Source organism: Cricetulus griseus, chromosome 2 (genome assembly GCF_003668045.3).
Source record: "Cricetulus griseus strain 17A/GY chromosome 2, alternate assembly CriGri-PICRH-1.0, whole genome shotgun sequence".
Classification (NCBI taxonomy): domain Eukaryota; kingdom Metazoa; phylum Chordata; class Mammalia; order Rodentia; family Cricetidae; genus Cricetulus; species Cricetulus griseus.
In genome coordinates this window covers 100,485,307-100,505,857 of record NC_048595.1, presented here as the reverse complement: position 1 = coordinate 100,505,857, position 20,551 = coordinate 100,485,307, and the positions used below count along the sequence as shown (strand labels likewise).

General features: G+C 48.8%; 2 protein-coding genes across 11 annotated transcripts; both read right to left on the bottom strand.

Moving 5' to 3' along the window:
• Positions 1 to 468: 468 nt before the first annotated feature.
• Stoml2 (stomatin like 2) lies at positions 469 to 4,601 on the bottom strand. Of its 2 annotated transcripts, none has more exons than XM_027403272.2 (10): positions 4,443 to 4,601; positions 4,081 to 4,218; positions 3,494 to 3,593; positions 3,301 to 3,359; positions 2,943 to 3,044; positions 2,651 to 2,785; positions 2,096 to 2,240; positions 1,885 to 1,964; positions 1,532 to 1,660; positions 469 to 739 (listed from the first exon to the last, which is right to left on the bottom strand). In XM_027403272.2, the coding sequence occupies exons 1-10, from the start codon at positions 4,485 to 4,487 to the stop codon at positions 611 to 613; spliced, it is 1,062 nt and encodes a 353-aa protein (XP_027259073.1). In that variant the 5' UTR covers positions 4,488 to 4,601; the 3' UTR covers positions 469 to 610. The 2 variants fall into 2 exon arrangements, with proteins under 2 accessions (XP_027259073.1, XP_027259074.1); XM_027403273.2 differs by lacking the exon at positions 4,443 to 4,601 and adding an exon at positions 4,325 to 4,439.
• A 938-nt stretch (positions 4,602 to 5,539) lies between these two features.
• On the bottom strand, positions 5,540 to 18,901 carry Fam214b (family with sequence similarity 214 member B). Of its 9 annotated transcripts, none has more exons than XM_027403270.2 (9): positions 18,804 to 18,901; positions 9,945 to 10,088; positions 8,734 to 9,701; positions 8,157 to 8,215; positions 7,818 to 7,923; positions 7,533 to 7,691; positions 7,241 to 7,309; positions 6,972 to 7,147; positions 5,540 to 6,857 (listed from the first exon to the last, which is right to left on the bottom strand). In XM_027403270.2, the coding sequence occupies exons 3-9, from the start codon at positions 9,625 to 9,627 to the stop codon at positions 6,704 to 6,706; spliced, it is 1,617 nt and encodes a 538-aa protein (XP_027259071.1). In that variant the 5' UTR covers positions 9,628 to 9,701; positions 9,945 to 10,088; positions 18,804 to 18,901; the 3' UTR covers positions 5,540 to 6,703. The 9 variants fall into 9 exon arrangements, with proteins under 9 accessions (XP_027259071.1, XP_027259062.1, XP_027259068.1 ...); XM_027403261.2 differs by lacking the exon at positions 18,804 to 18,901 and adding an exon at positions 18,345 to 18,454; XM_027403267.2 differs by lacking the exon at positions 18,804 to 18,901 and adding an exon at positions 18,303 to 18,434.
• Positions 18,902 to 20,551: the final 1,650 nt, after the last annotated feature.

Sequence of the window (20,551 nt, the reverse complement as noted above, 5' to 3'; positions counted from 1 at the left end):
ACTCACAATCCTACTGCTTCAGTTTACCAAGTACTGAGATTTTAGGTATGTGTCACCTTGGCCATCTCTTAACTGCTCTTGTAATCCCTAGTTGTTATCTTAACATTCTGCATGGTACACAGTAGACATTAAATGATTTTTGAATGAAAGAGATACACCTTCAGCCCTTCAAGACCTCCAAAGTACCATTCTGCCAAGGCAGTCCTCTTTTCCCATGTTTCACCAAACACCTGTACCATGTAGCAGAAGGGGGACAACACTCTCCGGCTGGCAGTTCAATAAACACATGCTTTAATCCCTCCACAGTGTAGGTTTCCCTTGAAGACAGGATGATTTCATGTCACATGAAGTTCATTCGTGTCATGGAGAATCAGCTGCCCAGACCCACCTAGACTGAAGGGTAGGAGTGGACATCCAAAGAAAACATGAGTGATTTTTCTAACTTCATTCCCAAATCAAAGAGGACAGTTTCCAATTTACCACTGATAAGTTTATTACATGATTATTAAGTTCAAATAAAAAAATAAAAACTAAAACTTTGGCAGGGAGGCTAGAGCCAGAATCTGAGAGTACTGTTTCTGGTCCCCCACTCCCTGGCCAAGCTGTCTCCTTAACTAAGCTTGACTCTACCCAGTTCTTCAAGACTTGCATCTGTACCCTGGGCACCTCTGCTGTTCTCGTTGGAGTTCTGGGCTCCAGGCACTGCGGCTTTGGTTAGAGCCCCATATACGCCCATGGCCTGAGGAGAGAGAGAGAGAAAGAGAGCCATAAGGATATTTTGCAGGAGTTCTGTCCCAAACTACTAGAAGGGGCTACTCAACTCCTTTGTTTCTTTCTTTCCCTTTTCTCTCTCAGCCTTCTCTTTCTCTCTTTCTTTCTGAGACAAGGCTGCATTATGGAGCCTAGATAGGCTTCTAACTTGTGGACTTCCTCCATCTCTTCCTCAGTGCTACTATCACAGGCATACACCATCATACCCAGCCCCTTGGCTTTTCTTGTTGCTTCAAGTTTTCTAAGCTTTGCAGTCAGTGCTAAGAATCCTACAAACCAGGAGCTGGAAAGATGGCTCAGAGGTTAAGAGCACTGACTGCTCTTCTAAGGGTCCTGAATTCAATTCAGGCTCACAACCATCTGTAATGAGTTCTAATGCCATCTTCTAAACTGCAGGCATACATGCAGCCAGTACATTGTATACATAATAAATAAATCTTAAAAAAAAAAAAAAAAGAAAAAGAAATCCTAGCTGGGTGGTGGTAGCGCACGCCTTTAATCCCAGCACTTGGGAGGCAGAGGCAGGGGATCTCTGTGAGTTTGAGACCAGCCTGGTCTACAAGAGCTAGTTCCAGGACAGCCTCCAAAGCCACAGAGAAACCCTGTCTCGAAACCCCCCCCCCCCCAAAAAAAAATCCTACAAACCATCACAACAGGGTGACTCAGAACCCTGACATAGGTATCTGAAGAAGTGAGAGGAAACTTCCCATTCTTAGCTCCTGACATTGTTATTATATGCTTGTCATCCAAGACTTCTAACCTGAGCCACCATACTCGTGACGTCGCTGGGATTGGAGGGCAGTAGGACTGTGTTGGAATCCTTGGCAAGCTTGGAGAACGCATTGACATACTGCTCAGCCACAGTCAGGGACGCTGCTGCATCTCCATTCTATGGGCACGGGGGATAAAATCAAAGGTCACAGATTGGGGAGAGAAGAGAAAGGTCAGGTTCCTGGAAAGGGGGTACACAAATCATAATACAGAGCTCTCATCATCTGGTTTAATGGAGCCCACAGTGTCAGGAACTCCCCACAAGGATAGGTAAGTGAAGCCCTTCCACTGTCTATTCCTACCCCCCCCCCCATCCCCAATTCCCACCCATCAGCCTCTTACATGTTGAGCCAAAGCCGAAGCCAGGATTCGAATTGCTTCAGCTTTAGCCTTGGCCTTGGCCAGAACTGCACTGGCCTCTCCTGGAAGGAAAAAAAAAAAAAAAAAAGACAGTTTGACCCATGAAATCAGAGTACCCCAAAGCTCCGGCCCCAGCTGTGTTGAAGACCCATGCTGTGTTCCTCCCTCAGCCTCTATGCTACTCACTGCTCACCTGCTGCCTGATTTATCTGTTCAGCCTTTTCTGCTTCGGAGGCCAGAATCTGGGCCTGTTTCTTCCCCTCTGCCACATTGATAGCTGACTCTCGTGTCCCTTCAGACTCTAGAACTGTGGCCCGTTTCCGCCGCTCTGCCTCTACCTGGAAGCCCCAACGATCCCCATCAAAAAGAAGCCAGGGGCCCTGGGCAGTGGTGGCACACACCTTTAATCCCAGCACTCAGGAGGCAGAGGCAGGCAGATCTCTGCGAGTTCCAGGCCAGCCTGGTCTTTAGAGTAAGTTCCAGGATAGCCAGAACTATTTCACAGAGAAACCTGGTCTTAAAAGAGAAGAAGAAGAAGAAGAAGAAGAAGAAGAAGAAGAAGAAGAAGAAGAAGAAGAAGAAGAAGAAGAAGAAGAAGAAACAGCAGCAGCAGCAGCAGCAGCAACAGCAGCAGCAGCAGCAGCAGCCAGGGAACCTCTAAGCAGGACTTAAACTATATCTATCATCTACCACAATAGGGGATTCTAGTCCTATTGGGATTGAGAGTACCCAAATACTGTTTCCCCACCTGCATCTGCATAGACTCTTTCACTCGGGGTGGCACATGGATATCCTTGATCTCATAACGCAGGCAGCGGATACCCCAGTAGTCAGCAGCCTGGTTGATGGCATCCACAATGTTGGCATTCAGAGACTCCCGCTCCTAGAGAAAGATAAATGTGAGCAGCACAAGTCAATGTATCTATCAAGAGCCTAAACTGGAAGGTCCTTGAGACTCTCTGTACATAATCTTGATCTCCAGAAGAGATCTGACAGGGCAAGGATTGTGCCCCCAAGCCCTCAGGCCCAGGTCTGCTTACTCGAAAAACTTTGTCCAGAGAGAGTTTGCCAAGCTCCGATCTCATAGTTGTTTGAGCTAACTGGGTGACAGCATACTCAGGGTCTTCCACACCATAGCTTGCCTGGAAAAGGCAGTTATAGGGTAAGAATATAGGGTAAGGATATAGTTTGTTTTTTGCTTTCTCAAGACAGGTTTCTCTGTGTAGCTGAGGCTGTCCTGGAACTCATTGTGTAGACCAGGCTAGCCTCGAACTCAGAGATCCACTTGTCTCTGCCTCTCGAGTGCTGGGATTAAAGGCTGCACCACCACTGCCAGTTGAAGATACAAGATTTTAATGAGGGCAATTCAGAAAGCTGAATAAAGCCAGGGGTAGATACCTTGTAAGGATCCATAATACGTAGGTAAAGGACTCCATCTATTTGCAGAGTTACATTGTCTGCAGAAGCAAAAGAAAGAGAAAAGGAAGGCAGTTCGGCCTCTGTCCCAACCAGCTCTTTTTCCTAAGCCCTGGATCTATATCAACCACATGCTAATGCACTAGCCGCATCCTTGTCACCCTGTGTCTCTCACCAAGGGTCACAGCCGACTGCTCAGGCACATTGATGACAATTTCCTTGAGGCTCTGCACATATCGGATTCGGTCTAACACAGGGATGAGTACATTCAAGCCCTAGGAAAATAAGTTATGGATTCTCAGAAAAAATGGGAGTAATAAACTTGAAACCTAAGTCTGGAATAAGCAGAAAGTCACGTATGGTACATACACAGGAAATCGATAGCTCCTACCAAGACATGTCCTCAAAGGCTGAGGTGTCATTGATAGGGAAAACTAAGAGCACAAGAATGAAAGACTATGCCTCTGAACGTCAACAGAATGGGAGCCAGCAAAAATACCCATCTTTAGGCATAAAGGCAGGTATGAGAGGATGGATAGTTCCAAGAATGTAGCCTGTGGGATACTAGGGTAACTGGAAGCAGTGAAACGCGTTTGTGACGGTCAGGAAACTGGGCTCTGCTGGAACCGGTCCCTGCCAGGGACGGTCCCAGTTACTAGTCAAGAGGCAAAAGTGCAGACAGGGCCCAGGGAAGTCTCATTACCACACGAGTAAGAGATTTGATCACTTGACTGGCAAGAGGTAGACAAAAGAGGTTCTCACAGGTTCCAGGATCCGGTGGAATCGGCCCATTCGCTCCACCACCCAGGCCTCCTGCTGAGGCACAAACAGTACCACGGTGTTTCGGGGCAGTCCAGAGGAGGCGCGGCGCGGAGCGCGGCCAGAAGCCTGCACGGAGCCCTGAAGAAAGAAGAGATTCGACTGAGGACTCGGCGAGGAAACCACTTCTATTCGGAAGGCATGTCCCTAAATCGCGACCCCCAAGGATCCCCGGAGAATGACTCACGTGGGGACCATGACCTCTGACCCCAGTCCTTCCCCAAAGTTGGAATCCCGCTCCTTCCCAGCTGAGGACCCAGGTGATCTCTGTCCCGGGCCTCTGAAGAAGGTTGCCTCGTTCTCACCCTCAGCAAAAGGGCTCCAGTGCCCCGCGCCGCGCGCGCCAGCATTTCCCACAGACTCAGTGACCTCCGGAACCAACGAGAGGTGGAGCAGAGCGGCCTCTCCGGGAGCCTAAGCCCGAGCCCTTCCTCCTGAAGTTCCACTCCGCCCGACGTACTTCCGGCGCCTCATTCAACATTTTGCCCTCGTCCGCGCCCCCCCCCGCCCCCCATCGGCGCACTTAACAGAGCGTACGTCAAATCGTTCCCTGGGAAACGTAGACTTTGAAGAGAGAGCCCGGGGCTGCAAGTTTGCTCTGGTTCTCACGAACCAAGAAATTCCTAGGTATTGTAATCGAAATTGAGGTAATATCCTGTCTGCGGATGGTACAGAAACACCTCCCACCGAGTTTTGTACCCACAGCCGTGACTTACTTTACTCTCCAGCTCTTATAACTGCCCTAATCTGTTACCATAACGCTCAATGGTTTGGCGCTGACTAGTTGCCGTGGTTGCCATAGTAACATTCTTGTAGTCCTGCTGTTGTGTTCAACCCTCCCACTGGGGACTGACCCCATTCCCGTTGTCATGGTAACCAGGAGGCCTAACTTTGCTTGATGGCCATTTCCCCTCTTCCCTCTTTTCCCGAGGCATCAACAGCTCTTTCCATATTTCCTGAGCCAGAAACTGTCAGGCGTGATCCCTTTACATACAGAGGCCAGCAAGGAGCCTCAGCCTTTCATTTGTCTAGAGCATGTCACTTTGCTCAGGCCTCTTGACACTCTCTCCAATACATCCTTTAAGTAGCCTGTATCATCATCCTTGTTTTACATATAAGGACACCGAGGTTCTGTAGGGCTAAAGTAACCTACGGAATTCGTGTAAGAATCCAAATCCTCAAAGTTTAGCTTCTATAGCTTCACTTTACCCTCCTAACCCCTAGCACCTTATTATATGAAAAGGAATAAGACTATGCTCCAAGAATCAGCCTGACCTAGCTTAACATGCCATAGTGTTAGCAGCCTGTTGCTTCCTCTTTAGAAGAGAGAACAGTTCCAGCTCAAATTAGGCCCTATATCTCCATCCACATGCTCGGAATATAGAAAAACAGTAGAGCTTAGTTCAAGTTTCCAAACAAGAATTTATTTTTTTCTAAAAAAATGTACCAGGTACAATTTTTCCTGTTTTTGTTTTGTTTTGTTTTCAAGTTTCAGCAAATGCTTGTTCCCCTCAGCCAAGCCCCAAGAATTAAGAGTTGAGGCTGGGTCAGAGTTCTTGAGTGGGGAGTGGGGTAACTGGGAACCACATGACTGAATACAAGGGGCACCCCTTATCCCAGCTGAGGTAGGTGGGTCAGAGTCTGGTCAAGTGAGAGGAGGCTCCCCAGTCCTTAGGCCTGACTCTGTCCTTGGACACCTTCCTCAGTCAGGACCCCAAAGCAAGGAAACACAGGCAGAAGAAGAGGGACAACTGAGTCTGAAGCCCTAGGTAAGGGGTGTTTAAACCCCTGTGTTACACATACATGCACATTCTCTCTCACACACATACACACACCCCATACAAACCTAAGTTTTGTGCATGCACATACTTGCATGGGCAAGCACACACACACTCGCACGCGCACGCGCACATACACACACACACACACACACACACACACACACACACACACACACACAAACAATTAGATTTCAAAGATGAATTTAAGGGTTGGGAAGGAAAAAGGAATAGAGAAAAACAAGGGAAACCGAGTCTTTGGCTAGTGACTCAGTTCCTCTGGAATAAGCTCTACCCTTAGCCAAGGGAGAGCAGTTCTCCCCTTGCCTCGACATCAGCTTCTTCAAGTCCTGAGGTTGGAGCAATATCTGAGAGTGGGGTGATGCCAATTATCAGGTTTGGGAGGTCACCAAGGCAATCCAATTTGAATAAATTATAAATTAAAAATAAATAAAATAATAAGTGGCCCCTGCCCAGGACAGGGAGGCAACACTGGCATTGCTTGCCTAGGAACTTGGGACAATCTCAGGGTAGCTCTGGTTCCTCCCTACTACCTAAGCTGGCCTGGGAAACCCAAGGGAGGGGACAGGCACATGGAGTACCCAGAGTAGACAGGGTATGGAAGGATCAGAAGCTTTAAACACCCAAATAATCAATTTGGGTATGAGCGTGATGAGGACTTTAATTCAAGCCTGAAGGGGCTCTTGCCATTTCTCCACAGTTTACCCTGTCCAGGATGGGGCAGGATAGGCAGGCTCTGGGCCCACCTAGCTTCAGAATGATGGCAATCAGGGCAAAGGTGAATAACGTGGATTATGGGGGGCCTCAGTCACAGCCTGTAGTTCATAGGGGAGCCCTGTGTCCAGCTCCAGGCTCCGGCGGGAAAAAAGCAGGCGGATATCTCCATACAGGCTTAAACGGCCTGAGCGGGAGCTCCGGAACCTGGGGGAAGACAGCACAAACCAAGTCAGTATCCAGATGATTGAGAAGAAAGGAGAGATCCTATTTGAGGGTAGGGAACTGAACTTCCCCCCACTCCCAGGGTCCTGGACTCACCTGAGGTGCAGCAAGTAGCAGAGGAGGCGGTGGGTGGGGCTAGCATTTCCCTCCTCACCTACAGGCACCAAAAAGAGGCGATGGCGCAGGAAGGTCATGTGGGCAGCAGGCATGTCCGAGAAGTCAAAGGTCACAAGGAACATCTTCACCACAGTCTGGTTGGGGTTAAATAAGGTCTGGGAACAGGACAGTCCAGGTCAGTACAGTCTATGGATTGATTTTCCTCTCTTCCCACATCAACTCCCTCTGGGTACCATTCCCCCACTCACCACTTGGATGGTGCCCACCTTGGGCACACTGTAACCCTTCCTCCCCAGAGGATTCAGGTCCACAACACCCTAGGGAAGATCATAATCCATTAGCCAAGGTAGGAACTAGAGAGCTATGAACACTAAATACTGACTGCTCTATGTCTCCCCTTGGACTTTGCCCCACCCCATACTAGAGTTTTGCCCACCTGACCCTGCCTAACTCCTAGAAGATCATGTAAGGAATACCTTTGGCCACTCTTCCTACCCCCAACCCCTCTGAGGTAACTTTGGGGTCAGTTCTATATCATACCAAGAAGGGTGCCGGGGCATTTTGCTCAGAAACATCAAAAAAGGTAACAATGACAGGCAGCGTGACATGCTGGGGACAGTAAGACCCACTGGCTCCAATCTCTGCAGTAAAGCCCTCAATGTGGCCAGATGGTGCAAAGCGTCCTCGAAGCAATGATTCCTGGTATTAGGGTGGAGTAGACACAGTCTGAGAGTGATGTCAATTCTTCCTTTTGTCTATTTGAGCCACATTCTACCAATGAATTCCTCCCAGGAACCCCTAATCACAAAGCCCAAAGGGAATTACCTCAAAGTTGCCCAGCAGGGTGCGGCTGACAGCAGGGGTAGGAAGGGGGGAGGCACTGGGAGGGCTCAGCAGGCCTGGCCCCTTCCGGAGGTTTCTAAGGGAGCTTCTGGTAAAAGAAGGGACACATAGGTTGGTTTGAGTATTCTGGGCAGTCTTATTTCCAATCCTTGGACCCCACTCTTTGCTACTGCTACTCCCCACAGCTCTCTCTCTCTCTCTCTCTCTCTCTCTCTCTCTCTCTCTATATATATATATATATATATATATAGTATTGGAAAAAATGACAGATTTCTGCCTTTGCTTTCATGGTTAGGGTAGAGGGAGAATCTGGTCACTTACAGCTTCAGGCGACGGGCACCTTTCAGTCTCCGCCCCATGGGACTGCAGTCTGTTGGGTCCTATGGTGAAAATATTAAGAAAAGGGACTGCATGAAGACCACACATGTTTTGGGACAAGGACCTTTATAAGTTCTCAGAAGAACATCTCTATAGGTCTCCTCCACCTTCACCTACACAAGTGTCCACTTGAGAGTAGATGAAAGTACACCAGATATGGTAACATATGCCTATAATCTTAGCACTTAGGAGGTACAGGCAGGAGAATCCTTGGCCACATAGGGAGTTTGAAGTAACTCTAGGCTACTTGAGACCTTATCTCAAAACAAAACCAGGAGACTAGGGATACAGCTCAGTTGATAGAATGTTTGTATAGCATGCACACAGCCCTGGGTTCAATCTACAGCATCACGTAAACTATGGTGGGGGTGGCACATGCCTTGTGTAATCCCAACACTGCACTTGGAAGGTGGAGAAGTTCAAGGTCATCTTTGGCAACCTAGACTTGCCTGGGATACATAAGACCCTGTCTCCAAAGAAAAAGAAATAAAATAATAGATGAACTCATCCACTGGCTTACCAAAACAGGCTCCTTGGGCCCAGGCAGCAGGTGGCTCCAGAAGGGTGTGGCTTTGGCATCAGAACTATTGGCAGCAAGAGGGCAGCCCAGGGTTCCCCGGCGCCTCCGAGGGGCTGGCCCCTCATCCTCAGAGCTGACATCCAGGGCTTCTCCAGCAGGCAGCAGCCTTCGCTTGGTGGGGCAGGGGCCTGGAGGTCCAGGGCCAGGGGGTGTGTGCTCGGGACTGTGCCCATTGGCAGTTCCAGGGGACTCCCTAGGCCAGGGACTGCTCCCGTTGCCCACCCTAGCCACTGGGCTTTTACCCTCTATTTGTGCAAGATTGTGCAAATCAGTGTCAAGTGTGTGCAGCTGGCCTGAAGGGGCTGGCCCTGGAGACTCCCCCAGGTACCCCTGTCCCCCTTGATCTGGGAAAGCCCAGTCTCTGGTGTGCAAAGTATTGCAGGAAGCATTTGATGGGGGCCAGGGGTTACTCTGGGTCCCTGAAGTCCAAGGTGAGGTGGCACTACCTCCCTCTTCCATAACACAGAGGCCATGATGGGAGAAATGCTGGCTGGCCACACCCAGTCCCAGACCCAGTCCCTCTGGGCCCAACAGTCCCACAGTAGATGGTTCTTCAGGGGGTAGTCCCTCTCTGGCCCCCAGCCCAGGGCCTCTTTTCAGCTCCCGGGAACCCTCAGTGGGAGGGGCCGGCCGCTTCAGAGCCCTAGGAGGCTCAGAGGCACCAGCTGGAGGGGAAAAGATGGATACCTGGTAGACCCCGGGGGATGTCGCCCCCCCTGCTGGGCTGTAGCCCATGAGCAGGCCACCCTGGAGGGTCCCCTGTCTGACTGGAGGCTGTGAAGGGCCAGCCTCTGGCTCTGAGGATGGAGACAGCTCCGCCTGCACGTGGCGCATGAAGCCCCCCTTGGTCAGGGGGGGGCCCCCACACGGCCTTTATGCTGGGCCTGGGCTGGGGGGCCTGGGGACATCTGTAAAAAAGAAGTAAAGGAGGTCAGAGGAATCAAGCAAGGAGTTTTCTTTCTTCCAGCTGAGTTTCAGACCCTCCCCTAAACTCAACAGGTGACCTTGAGCAGTTTGTGGAGGTAAAGTTGTCCAATGCCAGAACAGATGAATGGAATTCAGAGACTACTCTCAGACTTCCAGAGACGGGAACATGTTTAGCTCCAGATTCTTACTGAACTTGCTATTCCCTCCTTCTTCCTGGAAATTACCCCGATGAGGAAGTCTCAAGACTAGGCGTGTGTCCCCTCTTCCTGTCTGATGCCTTGTCCCTTTAGCTTGCAGTCTGGTCCATGCCCACTGCACTGGCAAGGTGACTGCCACCATTCCGTGCAGCTCCCGGGCTCAGCTGGACCCTGAAAGAAGAGAGAAAATATAAGCCAGGATCCCTGAAGCCAATGATAAAAATCCCTCCACTAATATGGGCTAGTATATTAGCACATAGACAAGACATCCTACCTCTTTGTGACAAGCTCTTTAGAAACAGAAGAGGCAGGCTTGAGACCTAGGGCCCAGGTAGAAGACTTGGGCTACCTGAGGAGTCAACAGAGAAGCAAGTCTTGCCTGACTGTATTAAAGGTATGAGAAATGTGTAGAGGCAAGATGAACCATTTGTCAGGGTTACTCTCTTGGGAACTGGCCCTGAGTGATAGGGAATGAAATGTCCCAAAAGATCAGAGAGAGAGTATGTCAGCTAGTAGGTGGACAGGGCAATAATTTACCTCTCTTACTCAAGGACACCCAGTTACACAACTCATCTCCATATGTCTACCCAAAGGGGCAAGTGCCACCTGAGAGTGCTACGGGCAGAGGTTATCACACCCCATCACATAACTACAAACCTACAAACCTCAAGTCAGCTCCAAGCCAGCCCTTCATATCTGAAATCCCAACTGCCCCCAGCAATCTGTCTTCTTAACAAGTGGAAAGAAATCCAACCAAAAACAAGTGGTAGGAAAACATGCTCAGAAGGTACTTTCTAGTTCTCACCCCTCCCCCCAGGCCCTGCAAACCAGAGATAAGGAAGCAGTAGGCAGTAGACTGGAAACAGGAGAATCTCCCCATGCCCTTCCCCCAGTGCACAGCCAATACTCAAAAAACCTAAACTATTTCTTTGGTTCCAAGGCACAAAAAAAAAAAAGGTCTTCGTGAACCAAAAATCAATATTACAATGATGAGACTGTCAAGCTGAAAGCCAGCTGTCCCCACTGTCATCCTTAGTTGGTCAGCAGCCTGTCAGTACTACCAACCACAGTGCCCTTTAGCATAATGCTAGAGGCTGAGGCAGGAGGATCTTGAATTTAAGACCGGTCTAGCTACATTTTGAGGTTCTCCCTCAAAATCAAACAACCAAAACCAGGTTACAGCCAGCCTGCACTACACCAGGGAGTTCAAATTCAGCCGGGACTATAAGAGGTCCTATCTCAAACTAAACCAAACCAAAAGAACAACAAACAAGCTGGGTGGTGGTGGGGCATACTTTTAATCCCAGAACTCAGGAGGCAGAGGCAGGTGGGTCTCTGAGTTCCAGGACCGTCAGGATTACACAGAGAAAACCTGTCTCAAAAGAGAAAAAGGAAGGAAGAGAGTGAGGGAGTGAGGGAGGACAGACAACAAGAAAACACACAAACAAACAAAATACTCTTCCTCACTCCTCCTCTTTGGATAGACATGAGACTTCCATATGAGAGTGTCATTATTAATAATACTTCTGCTTACTTCTGATCATGTCAGACCTGAGGACAGGCCCAATTTTAAGCTCAGGAGAAACACAACACAAGATTAAAAAAAAAAAAAAAGCCTAAAAGCCAGCCCTAGTGATCTGGGCAGCAGTTCTGAAAATGCAGAGAAAGACTCCCTGAATGAGAAGCAGAGAGATTAATTGTACAGGGAGAATTGCAACAGCAGATGTGGTGGTAGGAGGCAGAGAGAAAGGAGACATTTACACTTAGGGATCGAAAAGCTCTCCTACGCCAGTCGCTCCCATCATCGCAGGCCAGACTTTCCTATTTCACCAGGCCCTCTTTAGAACTGAGATCCTAAGACTATTCTGGTCCTTTATGGTGGGTGATATGGCTGGAAAGGGAAGAACATTAATAATGGCAGTGTTGTAAGAGAGTACAACCTGTTCTCATTTCTTCCCCTCCTATTCTCCACCCAGGTCTTAAAAGTTCAAGAAGGGCATTTTCCTTAGCACCCCAATTTCCAGGTCAACTCAGTTAGCCTCCTGAGTCTTTGCCTCAAGGAAGCCAGGTGATGACACGATGCTCTACTTGACCCCAGCATGCCTGGCATCTGCTCATTAACCCAGAGCCTATTAGTTCCCTCCCTGTCAAAAGAAGCTCTAAGACTCACTCCCCTGCCACCCAGCCAGTCTGGCTGTAGACCGTGGCTTCAAGCTGACTCATGAGGCAGGACTGCAAGGAGGGGGGGCAGACCAGGATAAGCCAAACCTCACCCTCCATGCAGGGGATGGGCAGCAGCTGGCATTAAACAGCTGTGCCAGACTGTGGCTGCCAAGGACTACAGCTCCCAACATGCTGAGAACAAGGCCAGCAAAAACAACAAGTCCCAGAATACCATGAGGTCTGTACCCTCAGATACTTGGTAGGCCCGGGAGGTGGGAGAGGTTCTGGTATAGGAAGAACACCTTAGGCTCATTCTCTCCTTCCCTTCAGTATTCAAGACACCCATTTCACCCTGACTAAGGAGTGTTACGGGAAGAATTCCTATCCATGTGTTTTCCCTATGCAGAGTACTGCTGCTCACTGCTGTACATTTTGTCCTCACACATGTCTACACACGCTACGGTAACTATTCCTAAGACCACCACTGTGAGTAGGAAGGTCAATCTCTGCTTTCACCCTCCCTCTGGCTCCTGGCCTAGAGCCCTTCACCCTTAATAGAGAGGGAGCATACCTCAGGAACACCTCCAAACTCAAAGGAGTAGACTCACCTTGGCTCCTGGACTCCTTGTTCTGGACGATCCCCCACCCCTTGTTTAGCCTCCCAGGTCGGTTTTCACTCCCTTCCTCTTCACAACCTGGGACAGGCCCCACACCCTGCAGAAGCTTTGGAGATCTGCACTTCAACCTAGTACACACTCACCCCGCTCCCAAATTGGATCCGCTGCGGCGGCCGCTGCTCCGGGCCCTTCCGTCCCGTCCCGTCCCGGTCCCTCCCCTCGGATAACCAGTCCCCCTGTTACGGGCCCCCAACCCAGACAAAGGGTGGCTTAGGCTGAGAGCCTTGCTCTTGCTTGGCTCTTCTCTGATCAGCTTCGTGTGCAACACTAGCGGGCCCTGGCGTCCGAAGCCCCTCTAGCCGCTGTTGCACCCCTCCCCGCGACGGTCCCTCCCCGGGGCCGCCCCGGCTCCGCGCCGCAGACTCCGCTGCCCCTCTGACTCACAGGCCATTTCCTACCAGCTGATGGGGCCGCCCCGCCCCGCCCAGCGCCCGGCCACCCCCGCCACTGCGACCACGGCTGCCACGCCCCCCTCAGACCACACCTTCCCTGGGCAACAACTATGCTCATTGGCCCAGTGGAGGCCAGCCTCTGAGCAACCTCAAGTGTGAGTCACGCCCTCTCCAAGGGGCGCACTTCTATTGGTCCACATAAGGGCAGGCCTACCCAATGTTGCCCCGCCCACCTTCTTAACCCTTTTTCTGTCCTAGTCTCAAGCAATTCTCTGCCCTGCCATTTAACCCCTTCAGTCTTCGTCCTCTCACGTCTCAACAAACGTTCTTCCTCCACCCTTCCTGTTCTGAGGGGGTAAATAAAAAGGAAGCTCCAGGGCTTTTACTGATACAGCTCAACAATCTCCAACTCAGCCTATTCTTCTCATACCAAACCCAACCCTAGATATCCCCAAGCCTATTCACCTCTCCCAGCATTCCTAAACGCCGCTCCAAGTGAGAGGGTTGTTGCTATCCAGTAGGTCAGAGAGGAAGAAAAGACCTAACATTGGTTGTACCTTATCTCCATCCATTCTGAGAGATGGCCTTACCTTTTTTTTTTTTTTTTTTTTTTTTTTTTTTTTTTTTTTTTTTTGTCTTTGTTAGAGACCCCAGGGGCACAGAGACAGGAAAACATTTACATTTCAGGGACTTAGGCCTTATTTCTTTGTATCTTGAACCTCTTCTCGGATCGGGCTTGAGGCCTCTGCTGTTTGGGGAAGCACAGCATCCTAAGAAATGAGCTAGAAGGGCTTTTGCCCAGAGTAACTCTTGAGATCAAGCTCATCTTCATGACTCACAGCTCCCTCGAAACTCACCAACCTCCCCCTGAGTCACTGGGCCCCAGGCCCAGCCCAGATCCAGCCAAATTAAGTGGCAGCAGAATTGGCATGCCTAACCTTTGCCCTCTGGCTCTGTAAATAACCAGGGTGGAATCTTTGAAGGACTTAGCATTCACAGACACATTTTAGAGGCACTGCTCTGGAGATAACCTAAGAAAATGAGTAGCCTTGTCTACCTTGCCCTCTGAACTTAACAGTGAGTCAGACAGGTTGTCACCAAATCAGACCTTTCCTCCCAGTCAGTGACAGAAACAGGAAACAAACACCAGAACCAAAAGAAGTAAAGCTCATTCTTTCATGAATGAAAGACCCAAAGTCCTCTTCTGCCTTGCCTATGCAATGAGCCCTCCAGGACCACCAGTTGTGACTGGACTGTGAAAAGAGACACCCCCTCTCTCATTACTTCCTCTCCGAGTTCTACAATTAGATACAGCAAACAACAGTTTTCTAGGATTCTTTCTCCTTACCTCTGATGAGTAGGAAACCCCCTAAAAAGAACCCAGTTCCCTAAGATTGACTTTCTTACAACAAACAGCAGGGTTTTAAAACATTTTCAAAGCCCTAACAATTACAGGATATCAATGTGAGAACCTATTCACCTTAGTAAAGCTCACTAGGAAGACAAAAAGAGACATAGATCATCTTAGGAAAACCCTTAGTAACTCTACCTTGTTCTGTCTTACTATACTATACTTTCAATCCTCGGTTTTGTACAAAACTCAGAGTAAGATTAAAGGAGTCAGGATCAAAAATATTTCAGGCCTCAGTATGCCCTGGGGAAAGTAACATGGTTCAATCATGCATGAGGTCATACCTAGCTGCACTAAACTCTTAGCTTGCATTTTTGTTGTTGTTTTGAACTTTAGAGCCAAGATCTTTCTGTGTAACCTACGCCGACCTTGAACTCATGATCCTCTTGCCTTAGCTTCCAGAAGGTTAAGATTATAGGTTATTGGGTGTTTTGTTTGTTGATTTTGCTTTGTTTCTTTGAGACAGGGTATCTAGTAGTTAAAACTGGGTTTAGCTCTAGTAATCTCTTGCCTCTGCCTTTGGAGTGCTGAGATTACAGGTGTGTGTCACTAGATACACCCTGACTTAAAAATTATTATTATTATTATTATTATTATTATTATTATTATTATTTGATTTTGTTTTTTTTGTGTGTGTGTGAGAGTGTGTATGTGTGTATGTGTGTGTAGCTTTGGCTGTTCTAGGACTAGCTCTGTAGATCAGGCTGGCCTCCAACTCACAGAGATCTGCCTGCCTTTAATGACTTTGAGTCCAGCCTGGTCTACAGAGCAAGTTCTAGGACAGCCAAGGTTACACTGAGAGACCCTGTCTCAAACAAACAAAATTATTCACTATTGTGAATGGTTGCATATGTGTTTAATCTCAGCACTAGGAAAGCAAAGGCAGGCTGATTTCTGTGAGTTTCAGGCCAGTCTGGCCTACATATGGAGCTCCAGGCTAGCCAAGACTACATAGTAAGACCTTCTCTTAAAAATATTTTCTTCATTAATTATTATTATTATTGTGTATGATGTGTGAGGATAGATGAGAAAACAACTTGGTGAATTCCATTTCCTTTCACCATGAGGTCAAGGATAGAAATCAGGTCATCAGGCTTGCATAGCAAGTGCTTTTATAAGCTGATTCACCTTATTGCCCACTCCCCTTTTAAATAAATAGCAGCTGCCAGGCAGTGCTGGCACACACCTTTAATCCCAGCATTCGGGAGGCAGAGGCAGGTGGATCTCTGTAAGTTCGAGACCAACCTGGTCTACAGAGAGAATGCCAGGATAGATTCCAAAGCTACACAGAGAAACCCTGTCTCAAAAAACAAAGCAAAACAAAAACAAAATAAAGAAATAAATAGCAGCTATCACTAGCTTACTTCTTTGGGGGGAGTGGTGTGTGTGTGTGTGTGTGTGTGTGTCTGTGTGTGTGTGTGTGTGTTTTGAGACATGGTTTCTCTTTGTATCCCTGACTGTCCTGGAACTTGTTCTGTAACCAGGCTGGCCTCAAACTCACAGACATGCACCCGCCTCTGCCTCCTGAGTGCTGGGATTAAAGGCGCACACCTCAACTTAATTTCTCACAAGCATACATATGGGTTTGTTTTTTGTTTTTCTTTCCTTTCCTTCTTATTGGAAGCTCCATGAGAACAGCAATTCTGTTCTTTGTGCTAACATTCTAAGAGCCTGGCACATAATAGCTATTCAATAAAATTTGGCGAAGAAAACAATCAGCCCAGATACTGAACACCAATTGAAAACTTAGATCTTAACTCCTGTCCTTTCACTATGCAGCCTTAGGAACTGGTTTCTTTGACCACAAATTTGCAAATTTAAAATGAGAGGTCCCTAGCTGGGTTTGGTGGTGTGTGTCTATAATTCCAACATTTGGGAGGTGGATGCAGAAAGATTAGGTGTTCTAAGTCACCATCAGCTACATAGTGAGTCAAAGGAAGACCTGGGTTACTTGAAACTCTGTCCCCAAGCCCCCCGGCCCCAAAACCAGACAAATAAATAAAATGAGGATTCCATTAAATAATGACCGTAGAGAACATCTACAACTCTGGCCTTATAATCCTAATGGCTAATGTGCACTCATGTCCATCACAGATGATGGGCTCAAGCAACTGAATTCCCTGCTGCTGGAACCAAAGCAGAAAGGCTATATACTCAGCATAGCAAACTGGTGGCTTTTCTCTTTATGCCCCACCCACTCACACAAAATGCCCTAGCCCAGAGGAAGCTTGAATGCCTGTGCCCTAGGCCCGCCCCTCTCTGATAAAGAGTGTCTGGGAAGCAGTGTTGCCATAGAAATCAGTGCCTCCTCAAAAGGCTTCAGCCTGCCCTTCTTTACCCCACCCTACCCCATGGCTTTGTCTGTCTTGAGCACCCCTCCCTTCCTCAGCCAGGCTCTCAGCAACTGGGTAGCTGTGTGAGAAGGCTGGCTTGGGGCCCCTTTCAGCAACACTGTCACACTCATTCAGTCATGGTGTGGAAAGCAGCCCTTTCCCACCCTCCCCAAGCCAACCTAAAGGCAAAAAGAACAGTGGCACCACATCGAGTCTCTAGGCCCCACGTTCTGTTCTGACAGTCTACTTCCAAACTCAGAGTGTAGGGAGCCATTCTCTCTTTATCCCCTAGCTGGGCTGGAACCTTTTATCCTTCCAAGGTCAGGCTTACCACAGTGGCTCACCTTTCAAAGCATACAGGACCTTCACTACTTCAGCATTTCTTCTAGAGAACCCCCAGAATTTCTGAGGATCCTATGATTTCCCACCCAGGAAAGGACAAAGGTAGAGAAATCAATTTCTGGCAAGAGGTAAACTGTGGCTCCCAGTCACTTAGGATTCCCTGACAGGGATGTAGTAGTGCGGTGGGATCTGAGCCTCCATGTTGGGCACCAGGGTCTCTGACCATTAAGTACAAAGTCTGGAACAGGTCATAGATCCTAGACTGGCAAGAACCAGGCCAGGCCCCAGCGTGAGGAAGGAAGTGGGAAATGAGCACACCCAGAGCATAAGGGCAGGGCAAGGGGTGGGGTGGGGTGGGCAGAGACCAAAGCAGGCTTCTGTAGGAACAGGAACTAGGTTGAGGATTGACAGGAACCCAGTGACAGAAGGGTCCCCAGAGACACTAGTTGGGGGAAGGTATTCTAGCCTCAGCTAGACAGATTCAAAGTAGGATAAAGACAGAGTCACACAAACTTTTGTGGCAAGCAGGGCCTGCCTGCTCTCTGTGTACCCATGCCAGAAGGTGGGTTTAGGAGCTCAGCATCCAGTAGCACTAGATTGGCTTCTTGTTTTATTAAGTCCAGCACCCTCACTCCTAGAATACAGTCCACAAATGTCTTCCTGGGAGCCCTACAATGCAGTAAAATGTTAGAAATTGCAGGAGGGCCTACAACTACAGCCCATCTCCTCTTTCTCTGCACAACTCCGACTCTCTCATACGCTGGACCACCAGCCATTTTCCATCACATAGACCCCCGCCCCATTTTCTCGAAGTTCCTTCAAATTGCTCAAGTATCACCTCTAATCTTCCACATCAGACAGCGATCCTTTTCCCTAACCCTAACCTCCCACTTTCACAAAGCACTCCTGCCCTTCCCCCACAACTGCCCCTAGAGAGTGCACCTCCTTGCTCACACATTGAGCCCCTAACTGCTCCCCCAGTTCCGCGTCCCCCACTCCAGAACAACAATCTCCAAATTCTTTTCTTCGCTAACAGTGGTCCCTTCTTCAGGCCTGCCCAAGCTCACCCTCGGCCTCGTCTCTTTTTCCACGCGCACCCCGCCCCACACCTGTAGTTCCGTGGGTCCCGTTGCACTTGAGAAGGTAGTAGATAGGGGCAGTGACTGAGCAGCCCTAGGGGCAGGCTGGGCCTGTAAACCTCTCCTCTTGGGTCCGAGCCCCGCCCCCGCAACGCCCCGGCCCACCCTTTCCCTTGTTCCAGCTCCCACCTTCCCCGGGTTTGTCCCCCTTGCCCTGGTTCTTTAATCCCTAAGACTCCTCCTCTGCAACCCAAACCACGCCCTTCCATGACTCCGCCCCTTTCATATATTTGCATTACCCCAGGATCCTCTGCTTTCTTGAGGCGCCACCCCCTGACTCCCGCCCTCTTTTGGTTTCTCCGCCTTTCATCAGGACCCATCCCCTCAGATTACAGCCTGAGGAACTCTTTCCAGGTCCCTTTCACGAGAACACTGTCCCCTCTGACTGCAGTGACTTTTATCCCCCGCCCCTTCTCCCGCCTCCCTCACCAGGGCGCACACGCTCCTTGGCCCGGGTCGGCTGGCTGTGATTGGCGGCGGCGGCCCCAACAGATGACAGAGGAGACAAAGTGATGGCTGCAGGTCGTCTGAGGTCCCACCCCGGCCACGTGCGGCTTCTGTGATGACAGGTCCAGGAGGGTGGGGCTTTTTGCCTGACCAGCTACAACCCCAAAATGACCAGATCCAGCCGCCGGTGGGGAGCCAGAGCTCTGGCCAAAACTCAGTAAACACTCTCTTTCTAGGTTCCTTTCCCTTCCCTTCCCCTTTCCTCCCCTTCTCTCCTCTCTTATTTTCCTTTAAGGGTCTCTTTTTACTGTAAACTGGCCTCTAATTCATTATTCTGCCTCCTCCCCCCTCCCTCCAGGTGCTGGAGTTCCTGAGGTCTGGCTGGTGTGAGGAACTTGAGCTTGAGCTTCCATAAGGACTACTGAGTTAGTAATTTAGTAATGTGTATTTGCCCTAATGAAAATCCGTGAGGTTTGCAACATAGTATAAAGGAATCTCAGGGGTCTATGAAAAGTGGGGTTACAGGTTAGCTAAATTATGTGGTCAGCTCTGGGTCCAGGAATGGGCAGTAGGAGTCACATCTGTCTCTGTTGAGGTGGGTCAATGAAATGTGTGACCTTGTTTCTAAAGTGGGGAAGACGCAGAGTGAGAAAAAAAACAACAACCCTGCAGTAGATTAGATTTCTCTAGCCAAAGAAGGCTATCAATAATAAACAGAGACCTCTCTCAGAGTAGAAAAACAGCAGGGTGGTGGTGGCGCACTCCTTTAATCCCAGCACTCCTTTAATCCCAGCGCTCCTTGAAGCAGAGGCAGGTGGATCTCTGTGAGTTCGAGGACAGCCTGGTCTGCAGAGCTTGTTCCAGGATGGCCAGGGCTACCCAAAGAAACCCTGTCTCGAAAAACAAAACGAAACAAAAAGTAGAAAAACACAAATGAAAATACATGATACTGTTACTTGAAATGTAAAAATATTGAAATGGGGCTATGTGAACCTGAAATTGATGAAGAAAAGTATTTTGCCTTGTAAAATTACTGAGTGAACTTTGTGAAAGCCAATGCTTTGCAAAGTAGTAAATAGGTCTTGAGTGTTCTACAGAAGCAGGAGGGTAGAAGGATGTAACACAGATACCAGTAGGTGGCAGCACACGGACACTTGTAGAACTAAGTGAGGCTAGCCAGTATGAGGCCTCCCTGATACTTTGATAGGGTTGGTTCTGACAAATAAAGAAGTTCTTAAAGGCTCTGATTCTTTAGGCTCTGTGACTTTAGTTAACGAGTGTGTGTGTGTGTGTGTGTGTGTGTGTGTGTGTGTGTGTGTGTGTACGTGTGAGCACAAGTATGCATGCATGCTCATACCACAGGGCATGAATGGCAGAGGATAAATTTTCTGGAGTCTGTTCTCTCCTTCCATGTAGGTGTAGGGATCAAACTCAGGTTGTCAGGCTTGGCAGCAAAGGGCTTCATCACTGAGCAATCTCACCAGTCCTAAAGCAACTTTCTTTTTAGATTCACAAAAATCTTGTGAAGATGGGATAGTTTCCATACATACCTCAAACCCAGTTTCCATTATTATTATTCCAGTGCTGAGAGTTAAACTCAGAGCACTATATATCCCAGGCAATTAATCTACCACTGACTACTATCAGACTCCATTTACTATTAATCTCCTACAGTGTATGGGTTATTTGTTATGATTAAAGAACCAATATTGATACAGTATCATTGATTA

What these genes read in the sequence shown, in the direction of transcription:
- Stoml2 (XM_027403272.2), bottom strand. Translation starts at nt 4,487, where the DNA reads ATGCTGGCGCGCGCGGCGCGGGGCACTGGAGCCCTTTTGCTGAGG. An exon ending in GCAGTCGGCTGTGACCCTTG is followed by an intron (nt 3,360 to 3,493) that starts GTGAGAGACACA and finishes TTGCTTCTGCAG; the next exon opens with ACAATGTAACTCTGCAAATA. An exon ending in TCACGAGTATGGTGGCTCAG is followed by an intron (nt 740 to 1,531) that starts GTTAGAAGTCTT and finishes CTCTCTCCTCAG; the next exon opens with GCCATGGGCGTATATGGGGC.
- Fam214b (XM_027403270.2), bottom strand. Translation starts at nt 9,627, where the DNA reads ATGCGCCACGTGCAGGCGGAGCTGTCTCCATCCTCAGAGCCAGAGGCT. An exon ending in CCCTGCTGGGCAACTTTGAG is followed by an intron (nt 7,692 to 7,817) that starts GTAATTCCCTTT and finishes CCCTAATACCAG; the next exon opens with GAATCATTGCTTCGAGGACG. An exon ending in AGGTGGGCACCATCCAAGTG is followed by an intron (nt 7,148 to 7,240) that starts GTGAGTGGGGGA and finishes TCCTGTTCCCAG; the next exon opens with ACCTTATTTAACCCCAACCA.